The sequence below is a fragment of the Rhea americana genome, unplaced genomic scaffold, assembly GCF_003343005.1.
Source record: "Rhea americana isolate MKP2758 unplaced genomic scaffold, rheAme1 scaffold_1, whole genome shotgun sequence".
Classification (NCBI taxonomy): domain Eukaryota; kingdom Metazoa; phylum Chordata; class Aves; order Rheiformes; family Rheidae; genus Rhea; species Rhea americana.
Window position 1 is genome coordinate 7,785,260 of NW_028185038.1, and position 23,137 is coordinate 7,808,396.

A 23,137-nucleotide genomic window follows, 5' to 3' on the forward strand; every position below is an offset into this window, starting at 1 on the left:
ACTCACTGCTAAGCTGTCTAAAAGAGAGGAAAGGAAACTGTTGTAAGAAACAGTGTATATCTGGATTCCTAAAATGTTAGCAAGCACTATTCCCTTGTCTACTAGCTGATCTGTCATCTGGGGGAAAATGCGACATCTAATCCAATACAAATTTGTGTTTGGATTGAAAGAATTTAAGCAGGCAGCTAAAATAGTGTAATTAGGATTAGCTGCATAATGCTCTTTTTACAAGTTGATTAGCATGCTCAAAAGAGACATATGGAACAGAGCAGTTATACAATGAAAAATAATCACAAATAGTTTTTTTGTGGGTGTAGTCACAGAAGTAGTGTTCATTTAAAGACTGAGAAGATGCTCCTGCGTACATGAGTGGAAAAGGGGAGAAGTGGAAATGGAGTCCATACTTCACTATTGCTTTATAGTACCAAGAACGTGGAACAAGTTAAATCTTGTAGGATTAAACAATTTTTTAATACAGGTATTGTGGTAAACAGAAACAGCAAAGTTACACCTTCAGATGGAAAAAAGATTTTTATTCCTTGAAGATCTAAGCTGCTTACACAAATCATTACTTATTGATTGAAATTTGAAATACTCAATTTTCAGATAAATATGAGAAATATATTTTCTGTTGGCAGGGGTGAGAGTGGCAGAGTCATCCTATGGAACACGTGAAGAGCTTACACGTACACACACACAGCCTAGGAAGAGAGCTTACAAGTTAGACCTTGAGTGTGTACATATTAACAAAATAAACATCATCCAAGGACAGGCTGCTGTTTTCTCAGTCAGGTGTGTCCTTCAGCAGTCCTTGTGCAACTACGAAATAAAGTGATTAGAGAGAATAAGGAGGAAGAAAAACAAACAGTTATTAGACTGCTACATTAGAATTGAAAATCTCTAAGAGTTATTGAACCAAATCTGCAACTAAATGSCATAGTCGGTGACAAGAGAGATCTCATTTTCTGGCTGTCATGTTTCAGAAAACAGAATACTGCTTTTGTCAGGATGGCTGCAACAGAAAGGAAATTATCTCACCCTGCTGAATGACCAAGAGCTGGCTTGGCCATAAATGAGCGAACTGAATGCCATTAAGTASAGGAAAAGAAAGATAAAGGAGGAAGAGTTTAAATGCCATTTGATTGTCGACTGTACAACAGATATGCATCAGAAAAATTACATTTTGCTTCTGCCTGGGAAGAAATGGCATTTCAATTCCTGTTTTTCAGAATACTCTCTCGCCTAATCAAATTGTTTCCCAGAGCTTGAGAAGGGTGATTACCTGCTCCAGATCTGGGAATGTATCCGTGCAAAATGCTGCGCCAGCTAGGGCTGGGCAAGATATTCATCAGGGAGRTAAGGAAAGCACCAGTGCCCTTGTTGTGTACATTCATGTTAGTGAGAAATTCACAYTAAATCTGGTATGTTAGCATTGTATTTTTCAGTTACATCCCACATCAGTCATTTTTAAATTTTTCCACAGAGCGTGTGTTGTATCACACCAAACTGGAATCCTGTTCAGCTCCAGAAATGATCAAACACTAATGAGTTACACCTTGTACTCCCCTCGTGTGATACTCCTAAGGCCCCAGAACACCGCAGGTGCTTTATGAGCTTGCTTCACCCTCGGTGCCAGGAGAAGGAGCGTGCAATAAGACCGTCTTATTTAATGGCTAGCGAGCAGTGAYGGCTGCTGTCCTTTCTGCGCTAACCCTCACCGTTATTAATGCTGCCTGCTGACCGCAGCCTCTGCGGCCGGCTGGCCCCGGCAAGGCGCCAACCCCAAGCGCTCGGCGTATTACCTTGGTTATTGGCCATTTTCCTAGCGCTGGGGGAGCTGCGAGGGGGCGTCGCGCCGGGTGGAAGGGGAGCTTTCTGGCTGGAGGACTCTGGAGTCGGTAACAGAAGAAAGTCAGTCCCGAGAGAGCGYGGCTGGCGCGCGCCGCGGCGCGAGGGGGGACCACGAACGAGAAGGGGGGYGGGAGAGCGGCTTTTCGGCACGGGAGCGAAGGGGAGCGGGTCTGGGAAGGACAGCGGGAGCTAGGGCGTAGGMAGGAGGAAGACAGGACAGGCTGACATGTGCTTTTGCTCACTTCTGATCCCTCAGTGACGTGTGCCGACCACACGTGCCTTATTTTATAAGTAATTAAATAAACTTTCCTCAAATAAGCAAGGATTTTAATGGAACAGGAGCAGATTCCCTGATTAAAGCTTTAATAGATGCTGCCAGATATTTTCCAAGGTTCCAGTCTTTTTCAATAATTGACACTGAGCTAGTCCAAATGTTTTAGTTGCTTCGGATTCTTCATATTGTTTTAAATTTATTTTCTGAATATGTCTGCTTGAAGGGAGGAACCTGCCCCATTTCTGGTAGCAGTTTATGGAGTACAGGAAGTTTTTAGCCAGCTTGTGTTGAAGTCAGTGGGAAAAACTCCAAGTGACATCAGTGAGACCAGAAATGGGCTTTAAACATACACAAGTGTGAAATGAGTCTTTGCCTCAGACCGTTAACAGTCTTTCAGCCTTTCTCTGATTGCTTATTCACACTGTCAGCTTTAACCGAGGTGAACATTTTGTCCCAAAAGGTTACACAAGAGGAGACAGCACAGACCAAGACAGCATGGAACAAATCCAGAGCACTCATGATCACCACACTGGGGTTGCCAATGTTATTCCCACTTCTGAAGGGAACAACACTCAGCTGTAGTAATTTTGTCACAGAAAGGAGGGACAAATATTTACAATTATTCATTCTTCAAATAACACAAATACTCACTTTAAATTTTCATTAAAAAAAAAAAACAGCACTTATTATTTGTGCTGAGAGCACTGATTTCTACTATTCTTTTCACCTTTCCCAGTCCTCTTAACTCACCCGTTGACAGCACTTTTCTCCTCACAGTAAGATTCACTTGCCCATTTCGGGCAGCGTTATGCATAAGATCAATCACATATCGGTGGGTTTTGCCAGCCACTGGAATCCCATCTACGTAGACCAGTTCATCACCAGGATGGAGACGACCGTCTCTGTCTGCTGAGCCCATTGCAATCACTGCTCCAATCAGAATCTGGGTAGAAAAGAAGCAAAAGCCCCATCACATACACACTGAGTGCACATACAGACACAGCCTCCCATTTTGTCCCACGGATGTTGCAGTGATTCCCCCTTTCTGTTGAAATTGGTAGTGGTTCAGTACAGGTGAAAAGATCTGTGTGTGCTTGAAAGATGTGCTCCTGGTCTGTCGRTGAGACTGAAGATGTGCTCTTACCTTTGGTAAGAAGGTAAGATGTTTCTCACCTGGCAGGAGCGATACACCTGAGAATCCTGTTCTAAGGATTATCTATTCTTGAAATCTTTAAATCAAGACGCTTAAGCAACAGTGAATTTCTCTAGATGACATTATGCAGAGACAAATAGCTAAAAAGCATTTAAGGCTCCTTTGACCTTAAATTAATGAATCTACATATTGCTTTTTTCCTAATTGCTGTGTGATGTATGTAGCTGGAGGAACAAATCTAAGGTGTGTAGTAGAAGTGGTCCCACCCACAGGGTTTGCTTCAAGATCCTCTAGAGGGGAAAGAAAAATGCAATATCAGATACTGCTACTTATAACGAATAAATGCTCAGGTAGTCGTTGATCAGCAAAATAGAAAAAGAGGAAAAGTGTCAACTTACTCTGGGCAGATGTTGTATTCCCAAATCAATATTTAAATGTAGTTTGTAGAGAATGTATAAACCATTAAAAAAATATGTTCTAAACCTTTTAATGACTTTCTCCACTTTCTATGCACATAAATTTCTATGCACATAATTTATTAGATGAAGACATACATATTTTCCCCGTAGACTGGTGATAGAACAATCGAGATTGATTCAAACAAAACTAGCAATCTCTGAGTATTCACAAAGTGTGTTCCCAATTTTCTTTTCCTTTTTTCAGTGTTGGAGTGAACACAGAATGATGGATATGGCATGCTGTGTGACAATCTGCTTTAAATAACAAAAGATAAAAGCCATCAAGTATTGCTCTTCATAGTGAACTGCAAAGGCTAAATGTGGCAGTCATGCAGGTGATCTTGTTTTTTCTCAACGCTTTGGCTGCCAAGTTGGAAGTACCCTAGCAGAGGGTTTAAATGAAACTCCCAAGTGGAGCCTTGAGAGTTTTCCCCAGTCCTCTTTGGCTCACTTTTGCTTAAAATGTAAGAAAAAGAAAACAAAGTACAGCCATTTCCTTCTTCCCAGTGTTCTTAGATTCCTGTTAAGCAGCACCAGGCTGAGTTCCTGGAGATATTCTTTTAGGTTATCCATTCTGTTCTTCAAAATTGAAAGAATATACATCAAAGCTTTAAAAATGCTTTGTGCAAAATCCAGCTATGAAATACACATTTAGGCTCTTTTACTAGGCAACAAAAGCTATCCAAAGCTACACTTAGATAGAGCTCCACAAAGTATTCACAGAACCTCAGAACCTTTGGATCTGTGAATCTCAAATGAGTAAGAATTTTTGTTAGTTATCCTGTAAGGAAATGGATATTAACTCACTGTAATTTGGAACATTCGTAGGGAGTAACTTGCTCCTGGTTTTTATTTTTTGTAGTTTCTTGGTAATTGATTATAGGCTGACAAAATATTTGAATAATTTGTTCATCTTTAATCTTTGGAGAACCACAAATGCAGCTCATAGCATGGTAGGTCATCAGTACTTCCTGCAAAGTCCCAAAACTCCTCTTAGTTTTGACTGATCTGTATAATCATATCTGATCTTTTGCTTGTCTATACCCAGAGTAGAACGTGACTTTGTAACTGACCACAATGATGGAGGTGCCTCCTGAACATAAGCAGTAGGTTCCTACTTTAAACTCCGTAGATACGTGTGTTTGCCAAGATGATGGCCATTGTATCTGTTGTTGGGTATATTTTAGGGCAATACTGAATAGCAAGAATAACTTAATTTTTCCTTCTTTTCATTTTCTATATCTGAACTTGTTTCTTATCTGCTATCTGCTTCCATGTCATTGATAAAAGGTTTCCATAATTGTTATTATTTCTACAAGCAAGATTGAAATGGAAAAAATATTTGTCAGGACTATATTATTTCTGTGATACAGTTCCAGACTTGTATGAGATTGCTTTGAATGTGTGGGAAATGAGGGTGACAATATTTCTGCAGTAAAGAGTGTGTTGCACAGAGAAAGGTAAGTTTCACCTACCAAACAAATTTAAATATGAGAAGTGTTGGGATTAGGAAGATTGTATAATCTGAAATTGAAACCTAGGTCTATTAATTCATACATGTTAATCTGTTTTTTGATATTGAATCTCTTTGTGATTCTTGCTAATTATTTAACTTTGTGATTCAGTTTCTCTGGATAGAACACAGTAACTTTACAGACAGTAAAATTAAGAAATAGACATAAAAGGTGCAATTCATCTCACCTAATTTTAAGTGCCTGTGATGTTTAAATTTAAGATAATCATCACAACTCTTTGTCTAATCACTGAGAAAAATGGGAACTCTTAAGGTGTGGCTTGCACTGTCCTAACGTTTTGCTCTTTGGATAGCTACATAACATCTTAGAAACCTCTRTGTCTTAGCACTAATCACTAGCGGTATCAAGATACATATATCTAGCAGGCATTTTATTTTAAATTAGATGAATCACAGCCAACCTGTTTGGAAGAGGAGAAACTCTTAGTCTAATTATGTACAYGTTCCTGTGATTTTCAGTTTGAGCTGTATGAATGTACCTAAAATACTTTCCCCTTTCGGGACAGTGATTATCATCTTCAGTAAGGTGCCAGGTTATGCACTGGTTATAACCTCTCAGTGCTGGTGCTGAGTGTGTCAGGAGCATGTTTCTGTTATAATTGGCTGTAATACAGCCAGACTGTTTTAATCCCCTCCAGTTACTGTCAGATATGATAAATATATATGCTGGTATGATCTTATGAGATTTGAGAAGTGATTGGAACTAGTGCTCCCACAATCTTGATCCTTGAAACATTGTGATAAATGTAACTTCCCTTTGGAAAGCATCTTTCCGCTTACAAATAAGCAATGTGGAGTACTCCACCTGCACTTACTCCTTCAAAGGTCCCAGCTAGATTGCATAAGTAGAAGCAAACCATGCTATAGTCCCTCTACAGTGCCAATATCATCATTTTGAAAAACTTCATGCAGATCCTACTTCTTTGAGAAATTTATTGCCTTATGCTGAAGAATCCATACCCCTTTTTAGAAACAAAGCCACAAAGACAAAAGGCAATGAAAGGTTCCTTCATTCTGTGTTACCTGACTGCACAGCAGGAGAGTTGAAAAAACCATTTCAAAGTGTCTTAGTTCTTGTTTCATGGGACACATAGGGGTTCGGAGGACAGGCAAAAACTGCCTCTCCTTTTCTGGATGTGAGAGGAATAGGAAGCTGCAGGTGGGCTGTCCATGGGGGAGCAAGGAGGCAGTGAAGGAGAGAAAACAGAATTTAAAAGCTTTGTATTTTGAATACAGACTAGATGGAAACTCAAAAAAAAAAAAAAAAAAAAAAAAAAAAAAAAAAAAAAAAGTAGAGTTCATCTGTCTTTCTTAATGATGAACCTGGGCTGTGAAAACAAGTAGTAGAAAAGAGCGATCTGAAAAGTCCACCACTGCAACATCTAGCTTTAAGGCACCTTTTTGTCATGTAGAACCCTCAGCCTCAATCTATGTTCTCATTCATTCCCAGGGACTGGGAGACATGAAGCCTCTTACACTGATATATGAGGGGGAAAAATGCTTTTGTGTACATGAACCCTGACATAAAGGCAGCAGCCTTGAAGCTAAGTGCAGACTGGGAGCAATTGTTCAGTAGGACACAGAAGCACCTTAGAAGATGGTTCACATAAAGAAGCATTTTCAGTCATGCCCTTCAAAAATAGTAAGGTGCTAACCTATGGCCTGGTGGGGGTGCACAGCTGTGCAATTGGTATCCAGCCATGACTGTTTGGCTTTAGACAGCTAAGCCACATCAGTTCTTTACTGAAAAGAAACTAGAAAGAACCGTCCTTTATTGAAAAGAAACTAGAAAGAACTGCTTCCTCTGCAATGATGCATAAAGCCTATATCTGGGAAGCAAAAGATTCATTTCCAAATTCCTACCCGATTTTTGAGCAGAGACATAAATTTAGATCTCCCACAACTCAGGCAACTATTCCTAACCATTCAGAGTACTGGATATTCTAAAGCAGTTTTATGTTACTCCTTTAGGTTGAAACCATTTCATTTTATACAAATAATCAGCTAATGGATGAGGTATTTGAGCTGCACTTTTTCCCATGAGAATGCCCTAAACCTCAAAACTGCAGAGCCAGTCAGACACTCAATCCTAGTGGCTACTTAATCATCCATTTGTAATGGAAAATGTACTAAAGGAGAGACCAAGAGAGATTCTTCCCCAGAATATTTAGCAGCCTGGTAACCAGGGACACCTCGTGGCAGGTGGGAAATGCCAGTAGACACTACTATCTGAAGTAGGTAGAGGGAGATTTCAGAATCTTCCACTAGCTCCCATTTGCAAGATAAAATGGGATGTTTATTCTAAATCCTAATAGATTTCCTTCTTGGCTTCCTCCAGGAGTTGAGCCCTGAGAATGCGAATTGACAGGGCCTTCGAGAGAAGACAGGAAAAATGTTTAGCTGGGGAACGCGAGGATGGCAGATCAGTGGCACCAGGTTTTATGGGTGCTGGGACATGTTCCATGGCAGAAAGTCAGATGCCAGAGGGATTTCGAGCACAGTGCAGGTTTAGATGATGAAACAGCGTTGTTTTGATAGTGAAGTCCTTATGYAGAGCTACACCTTGTTCAGCTTTGAAAATCCATTCCAAAATATTTATTCTAAAATGTGGTCTTTGTTTCAATTGGCATTTGAAGTACGTTTGTACAATGCAGTGCATTTGTTTCCTTTCAAAGGAGACATCAATAAGCTATTATTATTTATCAGTAGTTCAATAGATGTTGACGATTTTAAGAGAGAGAAATGTCTTGTTTCTCAGATACTGCTGTGCTGATAAGTGTCAAAGCTTGAATGACAGTGATATTTTTCTATATGAATCTGAATGCAGACTACGTGAATCCATCAACCAGTTACACATTTTACCCAGAATGTTTCACTGTGGTAACAGAGGATGCATAGACTACATTTAAGGTTGTGATATCGTAGTGTTATAAGTACAGATTTGGGATTAGTCCCCAGTGACAAGCCCCAGCTACCTTGTGAAAGTCATTCTGAGTAAGTAACTCTGTCTGCCCTCCCAAAGACATACTCTCTAACACCTTTATATTATAGTGTTTATAYATATCACTGTTTTACTAAAATACATACATGGTTCTTTAAAAAACCTATATAGATATTATTTTATATTTTATTTCACCTGTAATGAATCAATGTTGTTTGTATTGTCTGATATTTCAGTTACAGGGGTGATTTTCATGAAGATATTAGAATTATAAAACAGAAAGTTAGGAAGAAGCAACTCACAGGCTGTCCAGGTTCATCTCCTCCCAGGATTCGGAAGCCAAAACCAGACTCCATCCTCCGAAGGTGAACATCCAGCTCCTTGTAATCAGGACCTGGTTTAAAGGGAAATCCCAGTGAGCAATGCATTATTATTTGGTCTGGAGAATTTACACCGTCTTCCCTCCCCAGTTGTTCATGGCGGATGACTAATGGCAATCTGTTTAGAGCCGGTGGGAACAAATGGAATACAATGCGTTGCACACGGACAAAGAGAAGACACTTGAAAATGTAGGTATCTTGGAAAACTAGAACACATTCACAGGAGAATAGCACTGGAAAATTCTGTCCAAAATAGAGGTTATGACGATGCCTTCCTCCCAAGGCTGACTGCATAATATTTTGCTGTTCAGCCATCTCTGGCATTTAATTTGTATTTTCCTTGCTGTCCATTAAAACTTAAGAGAATAAACTGAAATGGGAGATAAAGATAGAAAATTAATCAGTCCAACTTAGAAAAGATGAATAATCATCACAGAACGTTTTAGTTCCATAGGCAAGTATAAAACAGTATGTCTTTTACGTAATGCAGCTTTTCAGTACTCCACTGTCAGGTAATACCCTCAATAAAGAGTTTTGATGAAAGCTAGCATTATAAACCTCTGAGTCTTAGGGTTTAAATTGAAAGCTAACATAATTGACTTGAATTCCTTAATGCTACTCAATTAAAGTCTCAGTAGCTTTATGAATCATTAAAATGTGCTTCCATATGCCTGCATCACTTGCCTGTAAACACATATTCTGCCCTGGATTGTATCAGTTCAGGAATGTAGTGCTTTTTAAAAATGAACTTCTTGTGAAAGTGTCTTTAGCTTCATTTGAAAAAGTCCATTGTTTTCAGTCTAGGTGCCCTCAAAATACAAACGAGAGATTTAAAATAAAACTCCAAAGAGTAAAAAGTGAAACAGTGAGTAGTTAAAGACTGAGACATTGTCTCTTTTAGCTATCTTTCTGTCAGGATGCTTAGAGACACTTTGGGCTCATCACCTAAAGCACGACAGTTATTAACCAGAATGATCTTTTGTACAAATTGCATTCTGATCTATAAATTGTGATAGTGCTTTTGGCCAGTGCCAGCATTTTGTCAGCCCCGAAGGACAGAAAGGAATGGATAGGTTTATTTCAGCAAACTGTTCATGATGTCTCCAACTGTGCCTTGTTTCCCTAGGAGGGTAGGGACTACAGATGGCTGAAATAYGGCACATCAGCAGCTCTCATTTACACCCCCACCACCACCAGAGCAGTCAGCAGATGCCTCACAAACTAGGGAGTTTGGAGGATCCCTCTTGGCTGATGAGACTGGGTGATTGCTGTCTCTTTCTCACTTTTTAAGATGACATGTGCAGCGTGCTGGGCAATGCTAATGGAGAGGAGGGTGCAGCCTTTGGATGCTGCTCGGTGGAGCTGAGCTAGACGGTGATCCCTTTCCACTCATATCTGAACCACTGATTCAGCCCTAGACAGATCTTCAAAGAAAGCAACACAGAACTACCCACAGCAGCTCTGTCCTATCACTCTGCCATAAATTTTTTCTCTAAACTGCCAAGACAGCATATTATGGGGGCCCACACACTGTTTCAGAAATATATATTGATATTAGAGTTCAACTGAACCTGCCTCAGATATCTGTTTGTAACATAAAAGTATTACCTTTCCCTACTAACTTGCCTGTCATATGTTTAGACAACAAAACAGCTCTTAAGAGCTTATTATACTGATTTTTTTCAATTTATTTGACAAGTGTTTCAACAGTCAATAAAAGAGCAAATGAAGTTTGTGCATGATGTATTAACTTAATGCTAAGGTTGTTTCAAAGTTGTCAGAGGCAAAGGAGTTTTAGGATGAAAACAAAACTCTATCCTTACTTGTGCCTGGTTTGCTTGTGTGACAAGGATGGGGTTAGTACTAGGGAGCGGATCTCACAGATAGACACAGTAGGATCGGCATTTATATACCAGCTTGAAGGCATTGTTTCCAGTGGTCTGCCACAAACCAAGCACTACCTTTATTTGTGCAAACATGAATCACAGGCACAGTTGGGAGTACATTAATAAAGGATAAGAATGTGAAGTTGCAAAGAATGCATGCTCTGGCACATTGAGACTTAAACTTTACACAGCTGATCCAAACCAATGTTGGTACCAGACTCCAAAAGAGATATTTTTTTGATGAGGCTCTCTTTCTACCCATTTAGAATTGAAAAGGTAAGCTAGGCTGACTGTGAATAGGTTTAGGCTAAAAATAATGTATATGGGCATGCTTTTCCTTTCTGTGAGCTCTAACATATTTTGGAAGCTTTTGGATTAACTGACCATGGCAACTGGCCTTGCTCAGAAGAGCCTTCCTTCCCAGGAAGCTGGAAGGCTACAGAGCCCATTCGCTGCCAATTCTTCCTTGGTCACTAAAAACTGGTTTAAAACAAAAAGATTCCTTTTTGTTCCACCAAGCAGTAGAAACACAGGATCCTTGGGTCATCTAGTCCAGATCCCTGTTATTGCAAGCAAAGAGCAGAGGGATCTTACCAGTAAAGACGTGCGCAAAGAAGATACTTGGCAGTTAAGCCTTTTTGTGGCCTTTTTTTACCAGGTCACCTTCCTCATTTAGCACTCTTATTGATGGACTACACCCCATGATTATATTTGCCTTTTCACTAAAATATCACATTATCTCCTGCAACTGAGTTCTATACTAGAATGTTTCATCCAYCTCTGTTTCCAGTTGTTTCAGCTTTCATGTTAGGTGTGATGACATGACTTCACTGACTGGTTTTCTGCCGAGCTGGAGATAACTACACCACAGACACCTGAAGTTACATGTATCACTCTGAACCTGATTTCCACCCTTAGTTTATGTGCTTAGGTCACTAATGAAAATAATAGAGAAGATTAATTTCAAAGCTTTCCACTAATACTGTTCCTTCAGTCCAGAAATTGTTCTTTTACTGTAATTGCTCTTAGCTGTTTTCTAGCCATTCCTATTTAAATTCTGTTCTATCTGCTCCAGGCTAGCATTTAAGAGTATCAATTACAATTGGTATTTTGTAAAATGTCTAATTGAAGTTTAGATTGATTAAATATGTATCACTTGTTTGGTGCAAAAATCAGTTATCAGGTTAGTGTGACAGAACCTACTTTATGTAAACTCCTATTGCATTAGATCTCAGTTTATCTCTGTATCTGTAGCAAGTCTTTACCTTAAAATATGTTCTAAACTCTTGCTGACTATTGAATCCATTTTTTCCCCTTTCTTCAATATAGGTAAGATGTTCACTAATAGCATATTCTTACTACAGCAACTCAGGCTTGATAGATTCTTTAAAAATCCTTACTACCATATGCCAATGCATTCAGTATTCCTGAATATACATTAATCAAGTACTCTCTGTGGTGGGAATGATTACATTTTCTCCCTGATATTTCCTCAGTGCTTTACTTTTCTATGATTCTGGCACTTTTTTCCCCACAAAGGATTATTAGATTTGCCTCTTCTTGCTGGAGCAGATTTTTGATTGATCATACCATTGAGCAAGTTGCCTGTACTTACAGAGAAACAACACTTCTGTGCCTTGCAATGTACTGCAAACTGTTGGTTAATATGACTTCATTATGGAAAAAGCACCTTTTCTTTCTCTTGGTATAAGCTAGACTGTAACCTTGCGGTTCATGCCAAGTAAGAACAAATGAATAGACTTGCAGACACGGGAGTCAAGCCAAGACTGAATTAGTATAGTCTTCCTATGGGCACATTTGTCAGCTTGGCTCACCTAAGTGTCCCATCTCTAAAACAGTTTAATCAAAAGGGGAGTTACACTTAGAGTCAACATTTCTTCTGTAGGTTCTGGTTTTATAATAAAGGTATCCAGTGCAGGAACGACGCTCTGAATAGCCAACCTATTCCCTCTAATAGGATGTGCAAAACCAGCCCAAATCCATATTTAATTTAGGAGCCTATCCAAGCTGTGTAGGACTAGAAAAGTCTTTAATGGGTCTTTAATATATGAGAGCAAGAAATGGGTGGGTCTGTGTAACACATCAATTCTGTTCTTTTGCAAATGAAGATGGAATTAATTTCATTTTTTCATTGCAAAATAATGCTTAAACTAAGTTTTAGGCGTGAGCTATAGAAAAATATTTCTTACGTTATTAATGGTAGGATAGTGAACCCTAATGTGTCAAAGCACACACGAAACAGCATTAAACATACACAAAGACTGTCTGAGGAAAGGAAGCGGCTGTCCTTCCTCAAAATGAAAATCTATTGTAAAAAGATTTAGAGGTAGCATTCTATAACCCCCATATAGTTCATACAAAAATAAAATGGTGGCGGGGCTGTCATGACTGGCCGCAATCTAGAGAAATGATTAAAGAAAGAATTACTTAAACATAAAATGGAGGACAATTAGTTTACAGACCAAAGAAGGCTGAAGAATACTTGCCAGAGGAATCCACTCGAAAACCAGTCCTGGGCAGCACTTGTTCTGAATAGGAAAATGGGGAATTAAAGATGAAATACATTTTCTCAAGATATTTAAAGAAGCAGCACCACTTTCTGTGCTGTGGATTGAATTACTGAACTGCAATTTCTACTTTTTATTGCATATTTTACTTACGCCATAACCCCTCCTTCCTGACTTACTATACATACTACATGCTAGATGTTCCTGCTAGATAGAGACCTCCCTGTCCATTTCTAGGTGAAGTGAAACAGTCAGTTAGAGGGTTCCTTTAATAGAACTTAATTTATGATGAAGATTAAATTGTTAATGGATTAAAAATGGTGAAAGTCAGTGGTTATTTTTTCTTACTTTCTTTGCTTATTCAAAGACAACAATAAAAGGAAAGTTTAAAGGCTGTTCAGATGACTTGACCCCTGCTGTTATCCAGCTCAACTGCAAACCTTCTTTTATCATCAAGAACAGTAAGATTTTTCTAAAAGGTTATGTATTGCAAACAAAAACAACTGGTTGTATGTGAAGGCAAACCCATTCAACCTACTCTCAATGCAGATAGTTTCAAAGTATTTACATCTCACTAGGTGATACAGTACACCAGTAGCAGATTGTTTTTTATTTACAATTACTTTGCTGACATTAGCAGAATCTGCAACAAATCCAGAGCTGAATTTGCTGTCATACTTCTTTTGCTGATTTTGAAAAGTTGTAACTATGAACTTCTGGTTCTCTGCAGCATTCAGAGTGACTTGCAAAGCATCCCACACTGGAGGTGATTTGTATTAGCCTGACGGAGTAAAAAGGTAAATAAAGAACTAATACACTCATGTGACTCTAAAATAAAATATCATAATATTTTAAAAAAATATCATTTTGTGACATAAATGTGTAAGGTCTGTCGCATCAGCATCTGTAGGAGAGTGATCCAACAGGTAAGTATATATTATCTTCTGAGATAGAAGGAAAACATAAGTATAAAAGGAATTTAGCACCATAAGTGGCTTCCAAGCAGGAAGAGGTGAGAGAATGCACTGGAAGGCATTGCTTTTGGCCCATCAAAGCCCTCTGGAAATGCTTGGAACTGGTGACAGAAATGAGAAAACAGTATTTCTAGTGAAATTCCTTACTACTTTGGAAGAYTTTGGACTAAAACTACCTGCCTGGCCTTTTGGTGGATTACTTCCTAAAAGATATGGGTATGTTAGTAACTCAACATTTTACAGTTTCAATAATGCTAATTATAGAGCACTAATACTACAGAACTAAGATATTTTCCTGAAAATGGAGATGGCTCTCACAAATATTTTTGTTAAGAGTATTTACATAATGATCATGATCTGCCCAAACTGCGATAACTGATATTCTGCTTAGCTGAAATACAGTCTACTTACTGAATTGGATGGGAACACCCTTTTGGATTTGATGAAGTACTCCCGTTCGCCTGTTATGTTAGGGGTTGTGTGCTATTGTGTTCTAGCTCATAGGCGGCCGCACATCTTGACTTTGATGCTTGTGTGCAATTCCTTCACACACTTTAGGTTTTGTAAAGTGATTTGGAATCCTTCAAGACAGGAGGTGCTATGTAGATGTAAATTATTCCACAAACATAACTACTGAAAGTCAGAAACTTTAAAACTCATGCTGACGCATTRCAAACTTTAAGGAATTATTTTTTTTCACTTAAAGTTTTTTCAAGATTTTGATGAAATTCTTAAAAGTGATAGAATGATTTTAATGCACAGAAAACAATTACATCTTGATTGTCTAGCTGGATGACCGACAGAGAAGACTTTGATCCCTTCAAACATATAGATCCAAGTCTTTTCTGWTGGTCATCCAGCTAGAATTACTCTTCTGAGCTGCTGTAAGATTGGGTCACTCTGTATTTCCATTTGTGCTTGCAGACATCCTAGTATCCCTCAGAATCTGCCTCAAGCAGCAAAGTTAAAGAAGTACYATGGTATTCAAATTGTGACAAACTGGAGAACAATTGACTTTAACATGCTAACATAGCCACAATTTTTTAATAAACTAGAAGTATGTTTTTGTAAACTACTCTTTGTGGCCAGACTGTGCATGAACTAGTTTCCTTCAAAGCCAGTCTCATTAAGTGTAGTCTGGCTTTTGTTCCTGCATAGGCTTCATTTCTTTTCCTCTCTGCAGAATCTCATGTAGTGTCTCATGGGGTTTTAAAATAATTTCTGCTCCAAATGAACCATTCAGCACCTGGTATTTGCTTCATTGTATTTTAGAAATTCACACATATGAAACTTCGGACTTTGGTATCTCCTCAGGTTTTGAATCAGGCTATGCCTGATTGTTAAACACATGACCACCAAAAAGATATAAACTTCAGTGCAGACTTGTACTTTTTGTAACTACACCTGAGCAATGCTCCTTCTGAAAGAATCTGCTGTCAGCAGTCTGGCTCTGTGTGCAGGACAGGATATTTGTATTTTTTTCTCTTCAAGGAATAGTTGAGCTCATGTAATTAATAGTTGAACCTTTGGCAACCAGTAGAAAACATAGAAAGAGAGCAGACTTCTGAAGAATATTTAGCATATAAGAAGGCATTTTATTGGTAATGCCCTCCTATATCAAATGCAGGGATATTGGTAGTTTTTTTCAAAACTCTGTGCTCACAGACCCTAAGAACAGCAGGTTCCAAGAGAAGAGGAAGAGTCTTTAGGCCTGGTCCTCATCCAAGCAGGATGTGTGCATTCCTGCACACCCTGATGCCTTGTATCTGCTAAGAATTCTTAATTTTATCAAAATATGGAGAGACTCTAGCTTGTTCTGTTAAAAAAAAAAAAAAAAAAAAAAAAAAAAACAAACCACCACCAACAAAACACTGTGAATCATTTTTTATAAGAAACTAACCTTTACATACAGCAATTTGACACTTTACATTTACTTACTATTAAGTTAATTTTGGCATTTTCTAAACTCTGTTGGACTATGTTAAACCTCCTGCCTCCATCTCTTAGGAAATGAGGCAGGARAAGGCATATTTAGAGCGGCCAAAACCAAGAGGCCAATACCATTGCCACTAAAAGGACAAGTGCACACRTAAGGCATTCCAAATATACAATGCATTAAAATCTGTATAAAATATAAGGAAATGTTTTTTTCAGGGAGATGAGAAAGAGGCTGGGTAGGAGAGTCACTAGTACAGAAAGAGCCTCTTCTGTGTCCTCCTTTTCTTCATCCTGGATGTGCAACTCATGTGAAAGTAAAGCAGCAATGAGAAGAATGAGCATTTCTTAATAATAAATCTCAAGAAAGTGCTATAAAGACATCTTTATTGTCTGTTTTTTCCTCTCCTTTCCCTTTTTTGGTTCTCACTGATATCATCTTAATAGATTAATAACTCCCAAACTGTAGATAATCATCCATCTACCTAGAATCTGTGCAGGCTGAGGCAGACCTCAGTAAATCAGCCTTGGTAGTTTCAGGACCCAGATCCAGGTAGCTGGGACCTCCAGTGGATCCCAATATCTCAAGTGGGCCTTGCACAGCACCACTCAGAGTTGTGCTGAATGTGTGCTCGATGCAGAGCCTTCTTGCTGCTGCATCGAGAGGGTGTATCTGGAAGGGTGACAGGGGAATGTGGCTCATTTGGGAGGAACTATGGCAGCAGCAGCACCTCGAGGTCCTGTTTCATTGGTGGCACTTTGCATGTCGAGTTACATGGTGGTGCAAGAGGAAGCTCTGAACTGTGAAAACTGTTCACTGCTGGTGCAGACATTTCCTGCTACACTCAGTAAAAGGCCAGACTTAGCCCATCTTTTGTCTGTTGGATTCAGCTATCCTAACCTGTTCTTCAACATTTCCAGTGACTGAGGCTCTACAAGCTCTCTAGAACATCTCTATCAATGTTTATTAAATACTCTCACATTTAGAGAGGCTTTTCTAATCCTTCTCTAATCCACCTTGTTGCATTTTTGTCCCATTACTTCTTGACCATGCAGACAAGGAAAATTATTTCTCTTCTTTCTGTACCAACCTTTTTTATCTGAAGATTTCTTCCAGACATTTCTTCTTTATGCTAAGCAAGTCCAATTCTTTCAATAAATTTGGTAAAATAAAAGGGAGATTTAGAAGTGCAAGCTCAGGCAGTGATTATTATACCAATCACCAGCTGTTATAACCAAAAATAAAGGCAAGGTTTGGGACTCTGAGATCCGTCTGTGAGATATCATTACAGGGCTTCTTGGTCTTATTTCTRAATATTGTAATAAGAAGTGAATTTTCTAGAATGTCTAGACACTCAGAGGCAAGGAACAGAGCAGATGTAGTATTTTCTTTCCTTATTACTATCTACAAGTCATGAGCTCAGCTATCCCATAAATTCTTTTTTTGGGGGGGGAGGAGGAAGTAGGAAAGTTTCACACACTGGTAGTGCTTCTATTCAAAGATTTTCATATGAATAAAATGTATGGACATCCATTTTTCTATTTGATCTCTAGTAACCCATATTTACAAGTCTTCTTTCTGGCTACTAGTTATATTTAGTTTATATTTTAGTTACATTTATTATTTTTTTAAGAATGCTATCAGATCCAACTTCTCTGAGGGAACTGTACATAAGAAGTTACCTAACATTCACTGGAYTGAATCTGATTATGCATGTCAGTAAGACCTTTAGCTGCATCCCAGTAAAAATATGTGATCATTAACAAAATGAAGGGATGAGAACTCATGAGTAGCTCTTTTGCCTAACAGAAACCCCTACAAAGGTCCTCTGAACTTAAGCTGCAAAATATGCAAGTAGAAATTGACTTTAAACTAGTCTGCAACTGTTTCAGCAAACTAAGCAACTAAATAAGAACATCTGAGAATACATCTTAATGTAGATAACCTTTTCATCTTTCTAGTCAATAATAACTCAAAGTGGCAGATAAAAATATCTTATGATGATAAGTGTACTAAACAAGTGGAAGTTTACAGAATATGAAATAAAAGAGGCAATGTGCCTCTTGGGAAGAACATCCTGAAAAATCCTCAAGTGCCCTCCTCCTGTTGAAAATTAAGAACAAATCCCAATTTGTTCAACCTGGTCCAGTGCTCCGTCACTCTCACAGTGAAGAAATTCCTCCTCACGTACAGGTGGAACTTCCTGTGGTTCAGTTTGTGCCTGTTGCCACATCACATGTTTAGGATCACATGAAGCCGTGATCCTAAACAGCTGGGGAGAAGGAAAACAGGGTTTTCCCGTTGATCTGAGTATATCATACAGATTTGGAGAAGAGRAATGCCATTGCCCCAGGATATCTCTGATTCAAAGAGGGATAGGATGACAAAAGTGAAAATCATGGTAGATGTATTAGCGGAGAAAAACTATGATTGTTCAACCAAAGGAACAGGGACAAGATGATGTATTATAATGCTGCCACCTCTCGTAACAGGGCTGATGAGAGGAAGCRACTGCCTGGCTCTTCCGCTGGACTGCGGCCTCCGCGAGTTTGGCAGGCAGAGCCACCACAGAATATGAAAGCACATTAGCTATGTTCATCATCTTTGCACTACTCCTCACAGGAATGATGACTCCTTTCTCTCAGATCAGATKGTTTTCTGCTGAAGCTGTATAATTCTGGCCAGGATAGTGGCTGGCGGTGAAAGATTGCATTCCCATTAGTCTCTTTAAGACTGGGAAAGAGAATGGACATAGCAAAGCTCCTCAAGTATGTTTTCTTTAAAATGCTGACATATTGGCATTTTTGTTTATTTTCCCTGTGAAGCATTTTAAGTTGAACTTACRTGGATGCATTGCCTTACTATATCAGTTACTGTAGTCTTACTTTGAAATAAGAATGATATAATTACAAAGTAGAACTTGAATGGCTTATGAAATACTTGGTAAATCTGGTGAACTAAATTTTTCAGATCAGCTAAGCTGTACTAGAAACAGGAACCCAGAAAGTCAAATTGAGAWGCCTACTTCAGGGCTGCCATTAGTACATAGCTATAATTGAAATAAATTTTCACTATGCGTACTACTCAACGAGCTCTAGATACCTAGGAGACTGGTGTTCTGTGGAGGAAGAACTATGCTGATGAAAGACAGGGATGATAACATTTCTTGCTCATATTATCTGGATCAGATTTTACCGAAAGCTAAATACACAGAATAAAACTAGTACTAGCAAACATTTATGTTGCAACATCTCAGTCCTACCTATGCTTTAGATAAATGATTTCTGAGTAAATGCAATGAATACCAAATAAATGCAATGTTAAATAAATTTCCAAATAAATGCAATGTTGCAATGTCCTTTCCAAACACGCAGATGACGAACAGTTTGAAATGCTACATATGCTACGTAGTTCCCATGCGCCTCACACAGCTCAGCTGGAGATGATAACCTGTGACCAATTCCCCAGTGCTTACATGCCAGTTTTCTTAAATATTACTTTGACTTCTTGAGTACACCCTATCGGATTAAAATCTACATAGGAACCTTTTAATAAAGTATAAATTGTTTAAGAGAAAGGATTACTGCCTCTTTAATACCGCTACTAATTGTAAAACTGACACTTCATATTAGYATAGGTTGTTTAAGACCTACTTTGTAATCCAGCAATCAAAATCACTTTACAYCCACTGCACTGTGATGATGACATTCTTATAATTTAATTTTAAAATGCTTTTGGTTTCACTGTCAGTTCTCATAATTAGAAAAACCATTTTGTCATGGTGAGTAACTCTTTCTGTAGTGATGAACACTACAAAATTATTTGACATCAGTCTATTAAATTATTCTTGCCCCTTGATATTTATTCTCCCTTAATGGAAAAGGGTTAATTTTATTTAGTAACATAAATCCTTAGACCTTTTCTATGCTGTTGTCTGGGGTAGCAAAAGATGAAAAGAAAACAGCACCTGTATTGTACAGAGAAATTACCTTCCTACCACTCAGTTGCTCATACACCAGGTCAAGTTATTAGTTTGAAGGTAATATATAATAATTAGCAATTTCCCAGTACCCTCATATTTACTAARTGAATGTAGATATGCCTCAGTGATKTATGGAGTGAAGAACTGGTGAACAGAAAGGCTGAGAGTAAAGAGTGCAGRGAATGATTGAAACGAGCTTAATTTTCTGGGCTCATAGTCCCAGACTCTTTGTCCATAGAGAAAAGAAAGGAATACTAAGATATAATACTTAGGAATACTATGTATTTAAAGTTCTAATAGTACTATATGTTATGTTTAATATTTTGTAACTAAATATACGTACACACATGTTTWTAAAACACCATTAACAAAATGTGAAAATTGCTTAGACTGGAGATGAGCAAAGACGGGAAAAACTGTTAGAGGCAAAATTTTTGTCAGGAAAATACTGATTAAAAAAACTGCAGTAACAGATATGTGAAAAGTTTTTCTTCAGTTTTTAAGAGTGCAACTGTGCAGGCCTTCAGTCAACGTGCATTGGYTAGAAAATTCTGGTTAGCTGTGGTATGCCATTGGCCCCTCAGTATAATGCTATCTGATAAATCTTCCCCACTGCCGGTATTTTAAGTTACATTTGAACTGAATACCTGTAGYGATATTTCAGAGGAAATGCTTTAATACAGCACCTGTATTAAAGTGCTTTTCTGTGTCCCTCAGAGAAAGTAATTCATAAGGCTGCATAAGAAAATGTTCTAATTTTGTGAAGGCTAATAATGCATTATGCTAATACATATGCTATGTACATGTTTCACAGCTGCTGGTGCACTTTTGGGGGGTTCTTTTCCAATTTGTCTTACTATTTGACAGCCTAAAAAATTACAGTGCATACTACAGCTGATGGATCTGAAAAGAATGAGAAAAATTCATGATACCATGATCAGAGGAAAAAGCAACACAGGAGATTTTGAAGCAGGAATCTTTGTCTTTCTAGTAAAAAGCTGTAGTTGCTATAGTTGGAGCTATAGTTGTCCAGATTTCACTTTTAATAAGAGCTTATCACTAGTTTATCTTATTCTTCCTACTGGCATTTCTGTGTCACATCATCAGTCTTGGACTACCACAGAGACTTGAAGGACATGCAGAGGGACGATAAATACATCCTAATCGCTGTAAAGAAACATTTTATTTTACTGTTTTCTTTAGAGGAAAATAAAACAGAATTTCTATTACACATTTTATAATAAAAAAAATTATTGCATTATGATTCCCAACAGATTTATGTGCCACACATGACTGACGTCTGTCTACATAGGTTCTGAGCAAGCTCGTTATAAACTGTGTATTCACAACAAGCAGTGTTCAGTATAAAATATAAATAAAAGAGGATAGGCAGAACTTTTTAAGTTTAAAGCAAAAATGTTAAAWTTCAAGACAATGAATTCTATTAATGACAACTTTTGGAGCTCCAGTTACTGCTACTGCAACTGCTGCATTCTGTCTTCTATAATTTTTTCATTCATATGAGATTACTGACCCTATGTACTATATGCTAGCTCCTATACCTAACTTTCATAGCTATCAACAGAGCCACACTGTCACTTAGACTCTTAAGTGTTTTCATATGGAGAAAGGGTATGCCTTTAGGACAACTAAAATTTATAGTTGGAGGGGAAAAAGGAAAAAAAAAGCCAGTTATTTAAGCAGGTTTTCTCATCCATTTCTGAGTATGCCAAAAAAAAGTTGCAGCAGAAAGATGTATATTCTCTTTACTGAGGAGAAGAAGTAAAAAAACCCATCAAAAACGGCAGAGGGAWGGAGATACCTAGTTGTAGAAAGGAAAGAGAAAGAAAGAAGAAAACAATTTTCCCTTCTTTTAAAATTTATGTAGATATTTTGGGTGATATGATATTCTTTCACTCGTTTTTGGAAATTGTGGGATTTTAAAGCACAYTTTCTGCTCCCTTTTGGTCATTTGGAGCTATTGATAACAGCTGGCAGGTGACAACTCTAGCAGATGACATCTAGCAGGGATGGGCTGACAGGTGACAGCACACGACAACAACTCTGCAGGGAGCTATGGCTTACAAAGTACAGTTGCACACCACYGTTGCACCAACGCATCATTTGATTTGTCTCAGAGCTGCACTGGTAGGACTATTTCTGAAAAACTGTCTCCTGTGCATAAGCGGTAATCCTTAGTAATTCATATATGGTTATTAAAAATTGAAATCTYCCTATTATATAGAGTCACGCAGGTCCTTCATATGCCTAAGGTGGAAAACTTTTCTGTAGCATAGAAAAGCTCCTCTTTTGCRGCGACTTCATGCTTGCAGCCTCTCTCTTGCTATCTTTAGTTAGGAATGAGTATATCTAGAAGCTAGAGCAAAAGCTTGTGAATCAGGGTCTTAATAATTTTTCTGGCTCTGCTTCCAGTCATGTCACTGAACTCGTGCTCCTCACACAACYGTGCTGCATGGCACAACATACTCACCTCCTTGACGGGGGAGCAGGAGGCTTTGATAAAGCCCTTGTGAGCACTGACTGCCCTGTGATACTCTGATGAAAGAGTCTGTAGAGATTCAGAGCTATAGTAGTACTAAAATGAACTGCTTAATAACAAAATCTGACTGTGAGAGAAACAATCAAACACTCTCTCTTTTCTTTTTGAGTGTTTCCAGGTCAGGATTGTTCACTTCTTTGGTTTATCTTTAGAAGATGAATTCTTCCTTTTCAGGTCGYGCCAGGAGATAAGGCAAACTTGCTCTGTGACAAGAAGTACTTAAAACCCCCCAAAGTAGGTGAACTTTTTCTGTACACTTTACGGATATGTCTGGAGTGAAGACAACCAACCTGACACAGCCATATGGTAGAAAATAAAGTTTGCGTTATCTTAAAACTCTCCCTCCCAAATACCCAATTTAGATGACAATTTCTTGACTCACTAATAGGTTTCCTGCTTGCTTCTCTSACTTTAGGTAATGTTAATGTTAGCGGTATGTGGAGAAAAGAAGCAATCAAAGGCTTGATGAATTCAATTTGCTAAAATGTGTGCTAATGGCATCCATGAAACAAAAGTGTCAGGGAGAACAGCAATGTTTGGTGACAGTTATTTATGACCAAGGGATGTGAATGAATGCAGAAGAGATCTGGCTGGGAACTGTGGATGTATTCAAGGCTTAGAGAAAACGATTGTAGGATACTGGTGTCAGAATGCATTAAAGTTTTCAGCATTAGCTGGAA

General features: G+C 38.4%; 1 protein-coding gene across 3 annotated transcripts in view; it reads right to left on the reverse strand.

The window, feature by feature from the left end:
- The window catches only part of MAGI2 (membrane associated guanylate kinase, WW and PDZ domain containing 2), a 575,799-nt gene that overhangs the window by 62,629 nt on the left and 490,033 nt on the right, over window positions 1-23,137 (reverse strand). For 2 of the 3 annotated variants that reach the window (XM_085298783.1, XM_085298773.1), the window contains 3 exons: window positions 8,514-8,605; window positions 2,876-3,068; window positions 1,803-1,889 (listed from right to left, as the gene is read on the reverse strand). In XM_085298783.1, the coding sequence (XP_085154909.1) occupies window positions 1,803-1,889; window positions 2,876-3,068; window positions 8,514-8,605 (372 nt within the window). The remainder of the gene's footprint in view (window positions 1-1,802; window positions 1,890-2,875; window positions 3,069-8,513; window positions 8,606-23,137) is intronic. The other variant, XM_085298788.1, reaches the window with a different exon arrangement.